The sequence below is a fragment of the Struthio camelus genome, chromosome 1 (assembly GCF_040807025.1).
Source record: "Struthio camelus isolate bStrCam1 chromosome 1, bStrCam1.hap1, whole genome shotgun sequence".
Lineage (NCBI taxonomy): Eukaryota > Metazoa > Chordata > Aves > Struthioniformes > Struthionidae > Struthio > Struthio camelus.
In genome coordinates, this window is record NC_090942.1 from 46,797,751 (window position 1) to 46,817,852 (window position 20,102).

The 20,102-nt window shown below is 37.5% G+C and overlaps 1 protein-coding gene across 1 annotated transcript in view; it reads left to right on the top strand.

Moving 5' to 3' along the window:
- TMTC2 (transmembrane O-mannosyltransferase targeting cadherins 2) overlaps positions 1-20,102 on the top strand; it is a 256,213-nt gene that overhangs the window by 153,068 nt on the left and 83,043 nt on the right. The window contains exon 4 of the mRNA XM_068936498.1: positions 17,149-17,263. Within this exon, the coding sequence (XP_068792599.1) occupies positions 17,149-17,263 (115 nt within the window). The remainder of the gene's footprint in view (positions 1-17,148; positions 17,264-20,102) is intronic.

A 20,102-nucleotide genomic window follows, 5' to 3' on the forward strand; every position in this document is an offset into this window, starting at 1 on the left:
ACCTTCATGTTAATGTGTAAATGTCAGCTATTTGTAACACTGTCCAGCTACTTCTGTCAAAGACTCTATCTGTGCTGTAATGAAATGTGACTACAGCTAGTGTAAACATGTCCCATCAGGCAGTAAACTGGCTAGTTTAAGGATCAGTAACAGTGTTTAGCTGTGGGTCTGTGGTTTCAGCGCAAACTGCAAATCCAGCTGGGATCCTGAACTTGGTGCTGCCCTGGCTGTACGGCTCTTGGCACACAAGCAAGTTTATGTGAGCGCAGTCAAAATACCACCTGCGGATGCAATGTTAAGCATTGACTAAGCCTTCATTATTCACAAGGCATCAGAAGCAAGAAGGAATCAGTCTGTGAGAGAAAAATCTGACAGCACTTGAACGCTTTGCCCTTGAGTTTCTCCAGTTCTCGTCTCAGAAGCCCGTTATATGATGCACAGCCATTTGCTGACAGAGCTGTGCCTTTTAGTTAGGCAGTTATATCATGACATAGTCTAAAAGCTGTGATAATAAAAGGCAAATGCAGATGTTACTGTGACCTGAAAAGTAGATTTGGCAGGTGAGATGCCTTGCACAGCAGCATTATAGTATCTTGTCAATTGTCAGTCTGGTTTTGTAATTCTTCTTTGTATGTGATGTAGCTCTAGGTAAAAATGTAGATAAAATTATAAAGCTTATTGCTGCAGCAAGTGACTTTGTTTACAGTGTGAACAAGCACACTTTTTTTTCCTCTTCCAAGAACTAATGCACGGGGGCAAGAGACAACGAAGTGAAGTAACCGAACAGCCAGGCAGTGCACCAGGGTGGTTGTAGTGCCCTTAGGCTTACCAGTTCAGTGGCAATATAAAACTTGCATTACAAAGTTGTCATCCCTTGAAAAGAAAAGTCTATTTGCATTTGATTAAAATTGTTACTGTACGTTCCTTCCTTTTTTCTTTTTCTTTTTTTTTTGTCCTTCATGGAGATTCCCAAGTACCCAAGACTGCATTAGTAGTTGTTTGCTTGCTTTGACCCAGTTTTCTTGATGAAAAACTCTACTTTTTGTCCAACAGCAGGATTAGTTGAGATAGTGCCTGGAATTAGACTTTTAGGTATTACTCTCCCAGGAGACAAGGCGAGCTATTTTCCTCATATGCATCTGAGTATGCATAGACTTGCATATATATGAATATCTAGTTTCTTGCCTATAATCTAACATTAAGTTTCTTGTAAGATATGCAAAAGCAAAGACGGCATGTCAGTGTGGTGATATAGACATGACTGAGCTGACTGTAAATCTCTTGAAAATATCCTGGTAAACTTCTGCTGAATATTTACTAGCCCACACACATTGTAACAAGGCAGGGTATCAAAAACTCCCAGCAAAAGCAACCTGTCACCCAACTCTATTCATTGTTTTGAATACTTCCTAGATTATCCTTAGCTTTGCCTATGCTAATTTTATTTTCTATTTCTCATGCAATCAGGCAAGCCTGACTGGACTAGACTGGCTGCCAATCCAGCTAAAGCATTAAGAGATCAACAATTCAAACTGCTCTTCAGTAATTAAATGAGGTTGACGTAGAAAAAACAATTTATTTTTGTTTGCCTCCTTTTTATATTTCTTGAATGCTGATGATAAATAGGCTATTCAGACCGTAAGACAATGGACTGTTCAGTCAAATGGTACACTGGATAAGGATTTTCCTTCCTTTAGGCTGTTAAGAAGAGACTTCCACTCCTCATTTTTGTTTTCTTTGCCTCACAGCCAGGTCTCCTCATCACCGTTTTCTTACTTCTGATCATTTTTGAGCAGCAGGAACATTTTCCCTGAAGATTTTGCCTTTCCTTTCTTCTCCTGTAAAGCACATCTGAGCCGTAGCTTCCTCTATTGTGGGCTATAAAGAAAAGAGGGATCACTTCAAAACCTCCCCATGTGGGAGCTGGTAAAGAAGGGAGGAGAAATCCGCAAGGACCGGTTTTGCTGCAGCGGGGAGCAGGGTGTTTTGTTCCAGGTCGGTCTGCGTGCTGGTGCGGTCGGGCAGGAGCAGCGCCGGGGCTGGGTGCTGCTGACCATTTCCCGTGTCAATCCCAATGTGGGGAAGCAAACCTAGAAGCAATGCATTGTTCGGCTCGTCTGTCCAAAAAAAAAAAAAAAAAACCCTAAAATATACCTCAGGGAGGTCAAGCGAACAGAACGCGGTAGCGCTGCCTTGAAGCCGGCGTGCGTATGCAGGCGGCTCTCCTGGCCGAGGCGGCGGGCGGCAGGCAGCTGCCCGTCATTAGCCCGAGGAACCGAAGGGAGGATTTGGGATTCCTGAGCGGCATCTGTTCCCGGGCTTACTCATTTACCATTTTGATTATGACTTCAGATGTCTTTAAAGAGATCTGAGCCTTGCCTCATTACAGTTTGTCAGCACTTGGGAGAAAAATAGGCAAGATTGATGAATGTAGTTTATAGATTCTGAAGTGGCTGTATACATGTTTTGACACTAGGGAGGGAAAAGGAGAAGTGTTTCTCTGTGCCTGCCTTCAACTTAATGAGCAGCTTAACTGATGTAAAACAGTTCACGTTATTTGAGTGGCTTTTTATAGGGAAGGAAGCCTCACGAGATGTAAAACCAAACTAAAACAAAAAAAATAAAAATGGATAGTAACTGTCACTTCTTTTCCAATTAGACTGTGAGTCATCCTGTGGTGATGAGTACCTTGTGTTTAATGTAAAATTATAGTGACGCACAAAATAATTGTTCTCATTGCATCTTGTTATCTCTAGTTTTCTCTATCGTCCCAAAAGCAGGATTCAAAGAGCATAATCTTTTTCCTCCAGGCCATTTTGTGCCTTACAGTCCACATGATAACCATCTTAGAAGTTCAGATAAAAGTGCTGTACTGTTACAGATGCCGATTGAAGTAGTAGGAAGTAACAGAGGCTGCTTAGGCTGCCAGTCTGCTGCAAAAGTGTTAGTTACTTGGCCGTATTTACGAGTGACGTTTTGTTCTTCTGCTATTTGACATGAGATTTTTAAGCAATCTTTGAAGATCCTTCCTGGGACTGGCAGACCTGCTACACCAAGAAAAGCACTTAAGCGGGTGCTTAACTTAAACCATATATTCAGGTCTCAATACATTCATATATGTAATTTGTTTTCTGCAGTGGAACATGATGCAGAAACAGCTATAGCGTCATCTAAGGGAGACAGCAGATACTAGAGTGCTTCCAAAAGCAGTATTACCGTAGTAATGGTGCTGGTACCTGGTCTGATGAGCCTTGTCTCTCACTTGGCACCGATTTAAGCCGGCGTTGCAGCTTCTAGCTTCAGGAGCAGTTCTCCATGCTGCTCAGATGTCTGTTCTTGCCCCGCTGCCTGCCAGTGTTAGTGAGATACACTCTCGCGTCTTGTGCGGCTCAGGGAGACTTGAGTATGTGCTTCAGTCCTTTCCTGAATAGGAGGGTTTTTTTTTATTAGGATGAAAAGAATGGAGCTTCTGTTTATGCTATTTTCTCAATCTCAGAAACAACAAAAGCGATTCCTTTAGTGTCTGTTGCATCAAAACAAAGTGGGGGGATGAGTTTGCTTTTTAAATTTTTTTTGTTGTTGAGTTTTTCCATTCAAGTAAACTCAGATTGACTAGACATTCCTGACAGATGATGAGAAGTATCTGTTGACATAAGGAGTTTAAAAAAAAAAAAAAACAAACTTCCATGCAAAATCATTCAGATGTCTTTGGTTTAAAACTAGTATTACCCTTGATAGTCCTAGCTTGAATTAAAAATCCTATTCTTAGCTTGTCACTTTTTACTTATATCAGTCACTCTGATCTCAGTGGACAGCAATAAGACCAAAAAATGGTGTTGGCAAAGAAGAGTGCAGTTGTTGGATATAGATGGACAGCTAGCCTCTTGCTTTCTGTCTTTGCTCCCTTCCTCTTACTCCCAGCTGCTATCACAGTAAATCTTTCAGTTTGGCTTAATGTTTTCAGAAAATATTCTGATACTGAAATACATTTATTCTTCTGTGCAGCAATGTTCCTTTTCTCCATCGTACTGTTCTTCTTCATTTGCAACAAGTTTGTGACATCTTCCTGCCTCATTCTACTATATTTGTGCCTGTAGGAAGTTTATAGAACTAGCTGTCTTATTTTGGGACTTTTTGGCATAGCATTCATCTTTGATTAGCTTTTCTCCCTGGACCTTCATGGATAATTGCCATTATTAATTTTTTATTAGCAACAGCTCTGGCATAGGATTAGTAAGGAGTGCCTCTAGGTGGATGTGAATGTCAAGATATGAATATGAAGTTCAGCACTGTGAAGCCTCTTAGTTGAACAACAAAGTACGGAGTAGCCGTATGCTCAGTCGAGATTTTTTCCAGTCATAACAAGTAGTAATTATGTTTTTGTCTTGAGTATAATTTTCATGTCATTTTGTGTAATTAGTTTACAAATTAGTTTGCTGTTACCATCTGCTAAATCAAACTGAAGGAATTCTTGAAGCTGAGTTTAGAACTTAGGTTATTTTCTGTCATCTATGTGGTATAGCCTTAGCCTTTGGGCTGAACTGCAAAAGTGTATAAACTTTACTTTTGCTAGAAAATTTCATTTTTTGTTAGCCGTGTTGAATAGTTGTAGTGCTGTAGTGTTAATTTCCCCTTTAGTTTACCATTACCAATGCAGCAAGCAAATGTCTTTAAGGATTATTTTAAGTGTTAGTATAGCGGGGGGAAAAAAATCACATGAGTTACTTATGTCCCCTGTTTACATACGTATTCTTTAAAATATATATATATTCAAATTTATGAATAATAAAAAATAAAAAAAATCCATGCCTAATTGTATGCTCTGTTTCTCTGCACTTGGGTAGAAGTAAATACTGGAACCTCTTTCCATCTGATTGGACAGCTTGCTGCTCCTGTCCTCATCTTCTCCCAGAAAACGACTCCTCGCTAACAGTAGCTGTCAGTAAGAGGTCTCTTCCTCCTCCTTCAGCAGACAATGAAAATATCAACTAGTAGTCTATGAAGGAAAAATATTTAAAATGCCTTGTTGTAAACTAGGTAAAGCAGCCATAATTCCTTCAAGGAGAAAGGATGCAATAAATCAGTATTTTCCATGCCCATTAAAATTGTTTATCACTGGTGATGACTGGAGATGAAAAAAGATTTTAAGATGTGGCATTCTCTGAATACGTGCATTGCTAACAGCTGGCATGTTGCTGACAAGAAACTGCATTCTCTTATAATAGCTTTAGGGCTCTGTTTCAATAGCTGTTGGTCTGGCATGCAGCTAGTTTTTCACCCAACTTTTTTGGCCTGCTAAATAGAGTATTGTATATTTTTTAAAACACCATATTGGGTGTTTAAGAATACTTAGAGCTTTAGGGATTGCATTTTGGGGTTTTGGTGCATACATTAACTTTGCATACATAACTTAGCAGTAAAAAATTAACTCATCTTCAGGCCAGAAATCGAAAATATCACTCTGCAGTCGTTATTTCTTCCTCCTCTTTTTCCTTTGACTTCAGTGGTAATAAGATCACTCCAAAAGTGGCAGTGATCTGAACCAAATAATGTTGCAGTGAATGGAAAATTAACAGAGAAAGCAATTTCAGTGCATGGAGCTTCATAAAACAGCATATTGTAATGATAAAAAACTGCTGGTAATTATGCCTAACTTTTAAAAGTTTTGCATATTATCACTGGTAAAGACGACTGATGATATGATCATAGCATTTGCAACCAGGTATTCAAGAGGACTTTTAGTTTTGGATTTGCTAGTAATTTCTTCTTTAGCCTTTGAAAAAGTCATTTTAATCTCAAAATTTTTGTCTCTGCAATGGATCTAGTACTAACTAGTGCTACCTGTTTTCATTGGATAGTGAATGTTTTTTTTTGAAATTTTGGTAATTCAGTATTATATGAAAAGCACTACCTGTTATAAGAGTATAATACCCTACTAAGCTAGTTGCACTCTCTATATTAAACTATACAGTCATTACAGTGATTCTTGGCATACTTTTTAAGTCACCTTGTTTAGAAGTAATTTTTGGAGAACCATAGCACCAACTCTTGTTAAAGATTCCTAATGTTTTCACCAAAACTTTCCAGTACCTAATATTTTGAGTAAATGTTGCATGAGTATTTTACCTAACTCTGTTATTTTTTAATCTTAATTAGATGCTTAAATTTGACTATTTTTAAGTGTATGTATACATATGCATATGAAACTTTTATATTGATCAGTTCACATTATCCTAACATACAATGATACCGTCACCATTCAGAGCAACGTGGAAGAACAGGAGGAGAGAAATTCCTTAAGCTTCCATTGCCACTAAGAATAGATCTGTAGAATTGTACGCATAGATAACAGTAATTTTTTTTTAATGGCTCACAAGTTTCTTTTACATTTAGGCATTAAAAATAAGAAATCCTTCTTGATTTTAGTTGTCCAAACACTTGAGATGATATATAACGGCTTGGGAAAGATTTGACAAGATGACTTTTTGAAACGTACCAAGTGAAATGAATTAATTTCAGTATTTTTGGAAAAAAAGATTTTTTCAGTTTAGTTAAAAGTCAGGTCTTCAGTCCATGTTCCTGTATTCTATTGAACTGGTCTGATATTTGCAGAGGTAAAGAATTGCAACTAATTAAAGGAAAATTAGATTGTTTAGGTTAGTTCTCACTGTGAGCAGGTTTGTTTAAATACATTGGATACACACATCCAACTATTTCATTATTTTACTTTTCTCAAAATTCATTAACTGTGAAAAAAAGTTCTTTGCATACTGATTTTCAATATGAGTTATGCCTGTATTTTCCTATTCAAAATGCTTAATGGTTTTCTGCCAGTACACACTGAGGCCCCATTACATAAGTCTAGTAGAAAAACAGACCTCTAATGGGGATATGGCAATAATTTACACACATTCTGATGTCTCTTTATACCTCTTCTGCCAGCATAAAATCCCAGTGTAGATAAATAAATAAATACAAATATTTCATGAAGTTTTCCAATACCCTTTCTTCGTTACAAAGAGTTTTATTCCCTGCTCGGTGTTGGACTGTCATCATTGCCAGCCCCTGACACATGCAAGAACTAAATAGCGGCTGATGCAATTACAATATGTGAAAAAGGTTTGCATATAGTTTGGTTTTAAAAATGGAGAAAAGGTCACAAAATAGAGGAACTGAGTGCTCCATTTCCTTTCCTCATATGGTTATACTGTGAGTAGAGAGTGGTTTAGGCTAATCAACCTTCCTTTACTTGGATGCTCTAGCAAGCTGAACTTTTCTCTCAGGCATAGGAGACATTTGGAACGTGGACAACTGAAGATGCTAGCTAATCACGTTTGTGTCTTGAATACTCCGCTACTGGCAAAAGATGATCCACCTTCTTCCCTGCCACCCATGTTTCTGTATCCGCATGGACATGTATTGACCAGCAAAGTTTTACAAGTTCTGTCAATGATTAAAATAACAACAACAACAAAAAGCCCCTTAAACTATCATGTCCATAGAGGGGCTGTCTCCTGGATACGCACTAATTTGTCTTGTTTGAGTCTCACATACTTAGTTTGAATACTTCTATAACTGTCTTGGTTTGGTAAACCCTTCCGCTGATTTCCCCTCCTGTGGCTTCTCTGACATGTTTCCAGGGCATCATCCTGTCCGTTACCCTCTCCTGGCAGTGAGACAACATGACCCATCTACTTTTAGCTTTGAGGATCAGGGCTGTCATTTCAGTTGGTTAAGTGCACCCTTCCATTTCTGTAGGAATCTGGCTTACAGCTCACCACTCTGGCCATAAGTGATAATTTTGAAAAATATAGATAATTTGTTTAGAATCATGTTTGCTGTTTAAAGAGTTACGTAGTTTGACATATTTAGTACTCCTTTCCTGAGTGAGTTTAGTGCTCTGAATTGTTCCTCAGAGTTAATCCTGAAGAGCCTGGGGTGCCCAGAGCTCTCCTCTTCCTCTTGCAGTTTTCTGTTCCTCTGATATCTTTGTGCTTGCTGAAACAGTTTGAAAGAGGCATCTCCTCTAAAAAATGCAACTGCTTATATCATGAGGGTTTCTGATCAGCCTTGCTTTGCTACTTAGTTCCTGGGCCTCGTGAAGCTTCGTGATATGGGAGCTTTGTTGGCAGTAGTGGCTTGTGATGTTCACACGCTTACGCTGCAGTGCGCGTAACTAGCTAAAGCTGTGCAAAGAGAGGTGTGATGGGCAATGCTGTGAATCAGACCAGTGGTTAGATCGGGTGTTGAAAGTACTGTGACTTACCTTTTTTTCACTTTTTTTTTTCTTTTTAAACCTGATTAAGTTGATTCATACCACAGCCTAACCAGGAACAGTTTTAGCCTGAGTGATGGGGTAGCACATGAAGGGACAGGGCAGAGCTGAGCAGCCCGGACTGGCGGTAGAGACAGAAATTCCTGAAAATGGTAACACTGCCAGAGCTGCTGTGTTGCAAAACACTGCCCTGAGGTAGCTGCATGTTGGCCCTCTCTCACACAAAGGGAATTCCATCAAAATTAGTGTTTAATGGTCCTTCCTGTGAGATGTAAAAATATTTCTCAATGCCTTTAGGTGTGCTAGCACAGGAAACTTGGGGGGATGAGGGGGATTGTTTTTTTGGGGGGATACCTGCAGTGTTGCTGTGAGGTTGTGCTTTCTGTTTCTCTCTTTTGAGAGGTTCTGCCATAGATGCTGTGACTTACGGGCTGGATCTGGTGTGGGGTACAATTTGGTCAGAACTGGGATCTTTCTCTTGGCAGAGAAAAAGGAAGGGCTGTATCTGTGAGCTGCTCTGGCCACACAAAGGTGGCTCCTTAGAGATGCAAGATGGTACCTCCATCTGGGAGGCAGGTGGCTGGGAAGTGAACGTGTGTGTCCCCTTGTGCTGAGTGAGAGCTACGATGTTAAGACCTATGACATTACCCTGAAACGATTTTCCACTGCTGATACGCAACTAAAAGCAGTAAGGCAGTATATTTAATCCTGTGTCACCTCTAGCAAAGGTACTGGTCAGAATTTCTTCATCTATTGCGAGCTGGGGGCCTCTAGCAGAGGTGAGGGTATGTGAGTATACCTATCCTTTCCTCCTCTCCCTCCTTTCTTTTTTTTTATTTTGATGGTTTTCCTTTTTCTCGGTGCTCACTGAAGACCTTGTTAATGTGAAATTCACTGTTCAGCCAGACTGTGGAGCCCTCATGCACTTGAGCTTTTACTTGTGAGATTAGGTTCATTAAAATTAATTGGATTATCTGAAGTAGCACGTGTGCCCTACACTGAACAAGGCTTCCATACTCTGGACCCAACAGAGTGAACTGTGAAGCCTAAGAACAGCCCCATTTTACCAGCATGTTTAGTATCTTCTCTCAGTTTCATCGAGCTGATGAAGTCCTTTAAGAAAAAAGTTCACTTTTTGCAATATAGCAGGGATATCAGGCAGTCATGATAAACATAGTAGGAAGTGTCACGTGTTCCTACCCATTTACATCAGGGTTTCGAAACTAAGAAAAAAAACTGTAGCAGTGTCTGCCAAAATTCAGTCGGTTCACTAACTGTGCCGACATGGTGTTGGAAAGCTTTCACAGCTCTGGGTAGTTTCCTATTGTGTTTTTCTTTCATGTGCTGTCATTCCCGATGCCCTGGAATAGATCAACAAATGCAATGTTGAACAAACAATATAAATAAAACCCTTAATAAAAAGAAGAAGAAGTTATAAAGGTTAGGATGTGGTAAGTCTCTAGTACAGTCTGTCTCAACATTGCCACATACTCACTGATATAAAAAAAAAACTATATATAAAATAAACTCATAAATTATGGGTATCTAGAAGCCATTTATCCCTCCAAGAAACAGGACGCTTTTGCTGTTGAGTCAGCAAAATGAGGTAACAATCAAAATGTGTATATTAATAAGTGGAATTTTTAAAGGAAAATTTTCGTGAATTATATGAATGAACATAGAAAATATTTTGACAAATTCCTTGTCCTTTTGGAATTATATGGAAGATAGAATGTAAAAATTATAACGTTCTATTAGCAGAACTTGCATAAAAGTTGTTAAACTTCCAAGATAGTAACCTTTTAGCACATGCATGGACTTTTCTGTGTTCAAACTGCTTAACAAACATTGTCTGATTGATCTTCTGAATATCTCTGTGAGATATAGAGGGTCTGTATTATAGAAAAACTGATTAAAATGTGAAGCTCTGTTCATTGAATATTTTTTGAGTGCCACTGAAGGAGATTTCAGAATTTTTATTTGGGAAACCTATTTTGGTGCTGTTCATGCAACTCCTTCCCCCTGAGGAACGAAGCGGTTGTCTAATAAAATGTGAACGTTAAGGACTGAGGCACCACTCTTCTTTATTAAGTGGTATCCTTGAAAGGAAAAAGCCCTAGGCTGCTGATGAACATAACCTTTTGACAAAGAGGGAAAGGTGTTGTTCTTTATAGCTATGATAATAACCTTTCAAGTGTGAGTGGTGTAACTGGTGCTGTGCTCCCTCCTCATGCTTCATCCACCAAAAGTAACTGTACGGGATATTTGGAATCTCGCTGCCATCCATGGATGACCTCTGTTGCAAAAATCTCTCCTCCCCTAAAGACATTGGTCTTAATGTTTCAACTTTTTGCTTGAAGCTTAATAAAGTAAACCAAACTCACAGCTCCTCAAAGGGATGTCAGATTTCACTGCTTTTCTTACCAAGTGCAAGCTTTGTCTGCTCCTGAAAATATTTTAGGGAGGATGTTACTTTAGCAGAAGTTGAGAATGTAGACTGTGATAGAAAACACAGAGACAAATAGCAATGGTTCCCGCAATCTTTAAGTTGTAACTAACTTGGATTTCTTGGCCCTTATTTTATGAGAATACCAATTATTTGAGGAAACGTTCCTTAGATCTTTTTTCTTTACTTAGATCTTTTTCTTTACTTCTTACTTTCTCTTCTTCCTTTACTTTATTCCTTCAGAGGTTATAGTGCATTTATGTTTCATTAGTATCTAGCTGTGTTGTTGTAGTAGGCACTGTACAACCATGTAGCAAGACACAATCCATGGTAGAAGATGCTTGCAGTTAAAGGATGAATAGCAAATGCCAAGAATGAAAATGGAAAGGCACCAAGAGGTGAAGCCTTCTAAACAACACATCAGCAACACTGCTGGGGACAGAATATGCCTCTTACTTCCCAGTTTAGCATCTGTAATTTCAGCAAAAGGGAGCTGAATCAGATGACAGTAAGGTATCTATTTTTAAAGGTATAATCTTGATGAACACCAAAAATGCAAGCCACATACTAATGTAAACTTATGTTAAGTTTATTTTAATACTATACTAAGTATATTTTTTCTGAAGCATCCTCTGCTGTTAGCATCGTGCAGCTTACCTCATTTTTGAGTACTCGCTAAACTTAACAGTGGTATTCCAGTGCAATACATGGAAGGCAATACACATCTTTTAGCTATTAATGTAGAGCTTTGGATAAGTGGCAAAATGAACATTTTAGTTCGTAAAATATTCGATCTAGAACTATTCCACTTACATGTTAAGAATGAACAGAAAACCATAAAATAGTTCCAAAAAGTTTTAATAAGCATTTGCTTTTGTCTGCTACAGAGCTGAGAGATTCACAACATAGTACTGCACTTGACATTGCTCTGCATGATGGTAAGACTGCCACAGGGTAAGGTGCTAACAAGAGCATGTATAGCTCATAACTTTCTATTTACAGCTGTAAAGTAGTAATTTATAGTGCAGTATGGAAAGGTGTTAAGAACAGATGGTTTTTAAAAAAAAAAAAAAAAAGTGTACTAAGCTGGAAATCTAGATTGCCATGCTCCAGGAATTCAGTCCACCTAAAAGTTAATAGCAGAAGAGAAGGTTTTTTTATTATTATTATTATTTTATACTTCAAACTTTTAATTTCCTTTCATCAAAGGTGATATGTTGACAGCTGCATATAGACTGACCTTCTTTAACAGGCATAGTACAGTCAAGGCCAGTGGGATCTTCCCCGTGCTATTTCTGCCATGTTATCACAAGTGTTACCTGAGGAGTATTACACTCTCCAAGTTTTCCATAAAGTTCTTTTAATTCTTTAAGATTTGATTCCATCACACTGGTAATTACTTAAATAACTAATTCCAGGGAGAAATGCTGAAAATAAGTCATAATGTATTGCAAATTCTTAGGAAGTATCATAACATTTCAAAATTAGAAGTGTAATTAGTACCATTTTCTCCCTGTAAAATTCTCAGTTTTGTGTCATACTGTACTAATGCCTGTTTCCTCTGATTTTTTCTTACTCCATAAGTTCATAATGAAAGGAAACATACAATTTTGCACCAACGACAATGTAAAATTCAAATATTGATGCTGTCACCCAAATGAGATTATTAGTGTGTTCTTAGATTAGAAGAACTGATTTATATAAAATGTACGTACCTTACTTTTAATTGACTTGTAAATCTTGGCAGGAAAGAAAAACAAATAGAAAAGACTATCCATTTGGATAGTCTTGGAAACAGAAGAAAGTGTTTAAGAAAAGCAAAAAGAATCTCATTCAGCTGTTTCAGCATGCAAATAAATGCCTCCCCAAAGATAATGGCTAAAAATTTCATGAGGTTTTGAGAAGGAAGTTTCTTTGGGACTTTTCAGCATATATTTGGCTCATGTGCTTAATATTCTTTGATAAGCCTGGAAATCTAATGATTGCAAAGTAAACAAGGAAGCAAAAATAAAATAAAAGTTTTGAGTCCTGGTGGTTTAGGCATAAAACAGTAGGGAAATCTGGAGGAGCTGCACTGTTTATCAACCTGATGTGGGACATGATTTGTCTTAATAGTCAACATTACTTTCACAGAGTGGAGAATCCTGCGGCACGCTAACAGAATCATGACGTACATCACCACACACTTTGCAAGTGCTGAAAATCAACATTGTTCTCTTTCCACTCCATTTTTGGGAGTGGTATATTGATATATGATATCTCCCTCCTCCAATTCTTCTTCTTCTTCTTCTTCTTTTTCTTCAGAGAAGGAAGAAAGTAAAAATACTCTTCCAAAGCCTGTCAGATAAAAAATCTGCTTTATAGATGTTTGTGCATTGTTTACTATCCTTTAGTGTGTGAGATTAATAGGGTAGGAAGGAGACTTCTACTTTGGGTTAACTTTGTTTCTGATTAGTAATGAATATCTACTTTGATTTTTTTTTTTAAGGAGAACTAGTGGATCAAGTAGTTGACTTATATGATTTTGTTTTACCATCTGAGTGTTTTGCTCTGAAGCTTTACTTTGTTCCTTTATTCTTCTCATTCCACTGAATAGCATAATGCTTCACTTGGTAGAAAGGGAAAGATGTATTTAAATGAAAATGTCTGCAAACATTCAGCTTGCCGTTGAATTATGAAAAAGAATAACAAATGAAATGAAAGTTCAACTGTTCTATTTAGTAGGGTGTGCATCTTAAGACGAGGCAGATTAGACTGGACAATGTTGTTCTTGCTTTACTATTGTTTCTCTTGTTACTTTCATTATAAAAAAGTAACAGAAGCTTTGATATGTTAACTTGTTGTATTGTGGTTTTTTTTTGACTTAAGAAGTCTTAATCCTCAGTTTCTATGGGATAGTTCAGAAGTTAATTCTACTAAATTTTGAAGCTGAAGTTTGTCATGTTCATGTTCATTTTGAAAGCAATTCAGTACTTGAGAACTTGACCCAGTCTCATTGCTAGGTTGCATAAATGTCATATTTAAAGTCTGATAGGAATCTATTTTGATATGTGCAAAGTTATACAAATCAATTGCTTATTTTCCTACTTAGCACTACATTTTTTTTCCTTCTATTTATCTAAAAAGAAAGAAAATGTACTTCCTCCTCCAAACAGCTGGAACTGGTATAAGATTTCTCAAGCACTGTGAGGTTTATCACTTTATCATTGGCTTTGAATACAAGAATATGAAATGGAATCTTAATTTTTAATGTCCCTTCACGTTAAATATGATCTATGGAAAACTGTGCAGTGAAGTAATGTTTGAGTGGACTGTTTTCTAGGTGTGCGTGCTATGCGAATGTTACTTTTGTTTCCAAGCTATGATGGAGTATTATTTCTGAAAGACCTGGGACTTTTAGTTTAATAGTTGGTACACAGGGAATTAAACAGCAGGCAAAAAGGAAATATTACAAAACTGTTTCATTCGCAGCTTGCTTTGATTCTCTTATGCTGAATAGGCTCTCGTATGGGGGGAAAAATGATTTTGTAATTAAAGATTAAATTGTGGTATATATACACGTTAGCATCTTCTGCATTTTTAAATGTTCATTTTTGCGATGCTAATTTCAGGTATTACAGATTTTATATGATGACTGTATAAAAAATAAGTGGAATAAAAAGCCATTATCCATTTTAAATTCCGGAATTACTAATCCAGTCTCTTCATTTACCTTTAAGGATATCCATTTTTAATTTCTCCCCATGTACAGATGGAAAGTAGTTGAGTGATGACATTTTTTCAGGGTCACAGAGTATGGTTTTTTTCATAGGCATGTGGCTTCATGGCCAGGTATGATTTTGTTTCTGTTTCTGAATATTCACAGAGTTGAACCAATGTTGTTACAGTTTTGCAGGAGACATTTGACTTGAGATAAGGCTTGGAAAATTAGATGCCTGAGATGTTATCAATACTTGAAATTCTTTTTTTTTTTTCTCCTCCTAAGTTTAAATTAATTGTGCTATGTTTATAAACGTTATGCCAAGTATGTTTGTTGGATTTTCTGCTTCCTTAGATAAGTAAGGAGTGAAAGTTCCTTGAGTAGTTGTTATCGCCTCCTTTCCATATAGACCATCCTCGTTTCTCTCTGTTGTATACCAACAACCGAAAGAGCATGTGGTTGATGGAGTTGGTAACTGCTTATAACTTTTAAGGTTATGAATGTGATCCCTACAATACGGATTTTTCTATAAATTGTTCCATGTAGCTTTCCAAACGTCCAGGCAGAGCAACTGAAGTGTTCATCTACCTAATTCTATATACAAGTAGACGTGAAGACTTATACTAGATTTTTATAGCTTAAGGAAGCAAACAGCCTGTGATCTCCATATTACTTTAATGCTGATTGTGACATTATCTTGCTTTATGTGTGGTTTTTTTTTACTGCTACTGTACTTCTTCCACCATATAACCTTAAGTTAAATTGATTGTTCACAGTTAGCGATTAAAAAAGTTTTACAAGTTTAGACACAGGTCTAAACAGAAGAAATTGAGGACGTAATTGTAAGGCAGATTACATCCACATATTGATTGGTATTAAAAACTTGGTGCATAGCAATTTGTCGATTATAAAGTAGGGTCTGTACATGAAAAAGAACATTAACTGTTAAATAATAGCGTATACAGAATGAAATGACGTCTACAGGAGAAAAAATTTACATTTAGCAGTGTTAAAAGGGCTTTTTCAGTATAGCATGGATGAAAATATGAACTGAGTTTTATTCTTCTAGACATCCTTTCATTTACGGATCTTCTAGTTTGTTGGGAGCAAATGACTTTTCAGTAGGAAATGGTTACCAGTCGTCCAAATGATCGCTAACTGTCATGCTCTGCTGTGGGGTATTAGAGTGAAAATAAGTAAAGCTACAGACTATTTAGAACCTGCAGCTGCTGGAAATTGGGTGGCCGGGTACTGCAGAAACAACGTCAGCGTGTGTGTTCACAAATAAGTTAAGGAACATTTCTGTTTTTCTTACAAGTGTTAACGCTGACAAGCTGGCTAGGGTCCCATTAGTTGGTGTGGGTGGGTGTTTGCTGTCTATATATAAAAACAGAAAAAAGTGTGAGGGGGAATAGTTTCAGAATTCTGCATGTTCTGCTAACAAAGAATGTAAAAACTGAGGGAATTTGAAAATAGTTTAGCAGTTTAATTTCACTAAATAAGAGAATGGTGGAGAAGTTTTGTGACTCTTGTCAATTTAGTCATAAGCGTTGTACTTTCTTAGGAAAAAAGAGGTATCTGAAATAATTATCATCCTATTCATTACTGCTGTGTTTAAACTATATTAAAAATTTGTACTAGTCAGGCGAGATGCAGGTTCCTGTAAAATGGGCTTGAGTAACTGAAGAAGCAGAGTTTAACGGCTGTTTGTGCTAATGTTTATGGTTTGAGCGTCTGGAGGGAAGAACAGTTTGCCATGTATTATGTGTTTTGCGGAAGGGGCGTGCATCGTCTTTCCATTATTCTTGCTCATAAAAAATACTTGTGAAAGTAGAACTGTTTTATGAAACAACTTTGATGTATTATAAGCATGATGTGTTTTTTCATGTATACACATAAACTATAATTATAATAGTAGTTAAATTAGCTTCCTAAGTGGTGAATAACATGGGCTATGTTTTATATAAAATGTTATTTCCAGTTTCTTTTGTAAGTGCACTTTTTGTGCAGCTCAGCAACACTTGCAAAAGGAACACATGTGGAGCCTTAAATATATTTTACCTCAAGTCCTTTATAGATGGGATATAAAAGCATGCCATATAACATAATAAATTGTATGGAAAGGAACCACATGTTTTCCAAGGAGAAAATGCATTCTAGTGATCTGTGTAGTATGTTTATATCCATCTGGCATGCTTTTAATCCTGGTTACTTACCTTACTGTTCTTTCAATTCCAGTGTCATTTGTCAATTTTCATACTTCAGTGAGAGCTGTGTCTACTTTGGGAGGAATTCTTGTGGTTTAGCGTAGATAGGCTTAAAAAAAGCTCCAGCTATGAAGATGCCATAGTTCTACATATAGCTCTGAGCATTTTTTTTTTTAGAGGTGAAATAAAATAAAAGATCCCTTTCCCTTTGCTGTAGTTGTTACTAAAGCATAGAGCTATATTTTGTTTTTAATGCTCCCTTTCCTCTTTCCACCCAAAAGCAAGATGTATGCCGGATATATGCACATCATTGCTACAAAATCAAAGTCTGACAGTAAGATGCAATGATACAGAATAATGATGGGAAGGGGGAGCTAGCAACCCCCCCCCCCCTTCCCTTTCCCTAAAAATGGTTTCTTTGTGGGGTTTGTCTCCCCGTGTGACTTCCTGGTGCTCAGATCCTGTGCGTGGTATAATTGGATTGTAGCTCTTTCTGAATACTGTTTTCTCCCCTTGACAGCGTGGGGTAACCTTGGAAATGTTCTCAAGAGCCAGAGCAAGATTTCCGAAGCTGAAAGCGCCTACAGAAACGCCTTGTACTACCGCAGCAACATGGCCGATATGCTTTATAACTTGTGAGTACGCGCGGCAGCTTGCCGGGGGTCGGATCGCCCGCGGGACCTGCGGTGAATGGAGCTATTGACGTAGTTGCTGGAGACGGAGGTGATGGGAGCTGTTGCTCAGTAATAGCCATCCCATTAAACTACAGGACCGCAGGGCCTTTTTTTCGTCCGCTTTGTCATCTAGTCGGCGTTCTGGTTTGCAGCAGGCGAATCCATAAGGTGTGGATTCGTATAGCCAAAACCTAGAGACCCATTTAAAGGGTCAGCTTAGGAAGTGCAGATGCGCTGGCGAGAGTCAGGCGCCATCTTTTTCTGCCCCTGCCAAAATATGAAACGTGTTATTTAGCCTTCTTTTTTAGGTACTGATATGAGGAGTGGGCCTAATGCTTTCTAGCGTGAGCCAGTACCGATCAGTTAGTTCCAGAGGTCAGAAACGTTAAAACAGTTAAATAAGTTTCTTCTGTGACTGGGTTTAAAGCAGCGTAGCTTCAAGAAAGGTTAATTACTAGAATTTAGACGTGTTTTAGGTGGGCAAGAGAGTAAATACCATGAGCAGTAAAACAATTGAGCAGTGGGAAAAATATTTCCCCGCTCGTTAATGCTGCACTAAATCACGAACCCAGACGCTTGCTTTGTGATTGCTTACTCATCTTCTCATGCCGCGTGGCACAGTGCAGAGGGGGGAAACTCTGTGGGTGCCTCATATTTACGTCTCACATACTTCCTGCCCAAAATTACTCCGTTTACTGCTTTTCTCCTGTCCCCTCATGCAATTACCCTCACAACCGGAAACCTCAGAGCTGTCCTCTGTTGTACAATGGACTCATCACCCTTAGTGAAGATAAACGGGTTTTGCCCTGTGTGAGGAGAACAAAAGCCAGATGACTGCCAGTCATTGTGCAATGTAAGCTGTGGAAGAATAAAATCCTGTGTGCAACAGAAAAGAGTGTCTGTGAGAGAAGCAATATGTACAAAAAGTAAATGAAACTATTAACCTCTTTAAAAAAATTATATTCTGCCTCCACGTCCAGTTTAAAATGGCCATTTGCAATATCTGCAAATTACATTTTCCTTAGGTTTGCATTAACGTTTAAAGGAAAAGTTGCCCATTTCGTTAAAGGCACTGGGAACTTTCCTCCATTTTTTCAAAATAATTTAATGATAGAATTTCTATTCAAAAAAAGAAAATTCTCTCTATCTATAAAAGTATTTTAATATCCAAATTAGTGCACTTTTTATATTAATATATGTGTATACACATATATATGTGTGTATATACATAAACACACACACACAGGTTTGTCTTTATTAGGCAATGGAGAATGTGAACAAATACACCGTTTTTAGGAAACTCTCTCTCATCACTTTTAAAGAAAGAACATAACAAACCCAGCAGGAGATTGTAGGGAAAAGAAAAAAAGACTAGACTGATACTCCTAAATTTCTCATATGCCATTTATTTTGGGGATGAAAATTATAACTATTACATTTTTTTGTATGCCTACTCAGTACTTTTTGTCTCTTGCTCAATCAGTGTCATAAAGGGAAACTGAAGTTAATACTAGGGTAGAAAGAGAGAAGGGGGTTGGGAGGTAAAAACAGGGATATAAAAGAAATCAGATGTCAGTATTTGTGCTGTTCACAGAACAAGCGGATAAGCTTATGATAATGATAAGCTTTCCATTGATATACAAAATATATGCCTACGTAGGATATTTCTATTGAATAGAAAGTTTCTTGGAATTCTACTGCATTTGTGTAAGAGGAGTTTAACTGGTGGCTGGGCTATATGGGGCATGAAGTTGCCTACATACATATGTGAGAGTAAAGGAAGCAGACCTGTATTCAGACTAAAGCGTATGTTATATAGTATGTGTAGAGGCATGCATATGCAAGCAGGATCTCTAATTCTTAACCCTTGTACTAGTATCTTAAATGCAATAGAAACCTTTCTTCTTAAAAAAAAAAAAAAAAACAAAACCACAAGTTAGTCCACAAAAATGAAAACAAAATCATACTTTAACATTATTTTAACTCTTCTTTTTCGTTATGCAGTCTCTATTTCTCTGCATTGGGTGCTTTCACAGCCAATATGCAAGTTAGAGGGTGAGTGAAGTGGACTTTGATATTTATGAGACCTCAGACTTAAGCATAAATGCTGAAGAGCTCCCTTGCAACTGCCATGCAGTTCTGTAGGAGCCTTTTCCAAAGCAAAACAAAACAAAACAAAAAAAACCCAAAACCTGTAATACTGAACTCTGGAAAAGCATATCTTACCATGTGCTTACAAGAGGCCAGTTAGATTTATGATTTTTGTTTTTTAGTATGTGCCTTTAAAACTGAAACAGAGCTTTATAAATAAAGCACTCTTCCAGCCCTTGCAGATTATTATGTTTTGGGCATGATAGACCCTAACTGTATTTTACCGTTACATACTCTTCTCCTTTATCTTTTCTTGACATTTATGCCACAGTATTTGATATTAATTAATTAGTGCCTGCAGCCCAGTGTTCATATACTGCACTGACAAATCAATGTGCTATCTCACTGGGGAACAAATTATTAAGGATCAACTCACAATTTTCAGTGAGTTATAATCAGGGATAAATTATATAAACAGAAGAACTTCCATCTTCTCTTTCAAGATGCTGTCTTTCACTAAAATGTGTTGTTGACTTAACAGTTCTTTTTTGGTACATTAAAACATAGAAAATGTAGCAAATTAGATGAATGGCTGCTTTCAGTAATGTATTTTTGTTTTCTGACTGTTATAGCTTATGGCTCTGAGTCACGTCTGATTTTGCCATTCAGGACAATTTAAGTTGCATAAATGTTAGAGTTCAGAGCAATT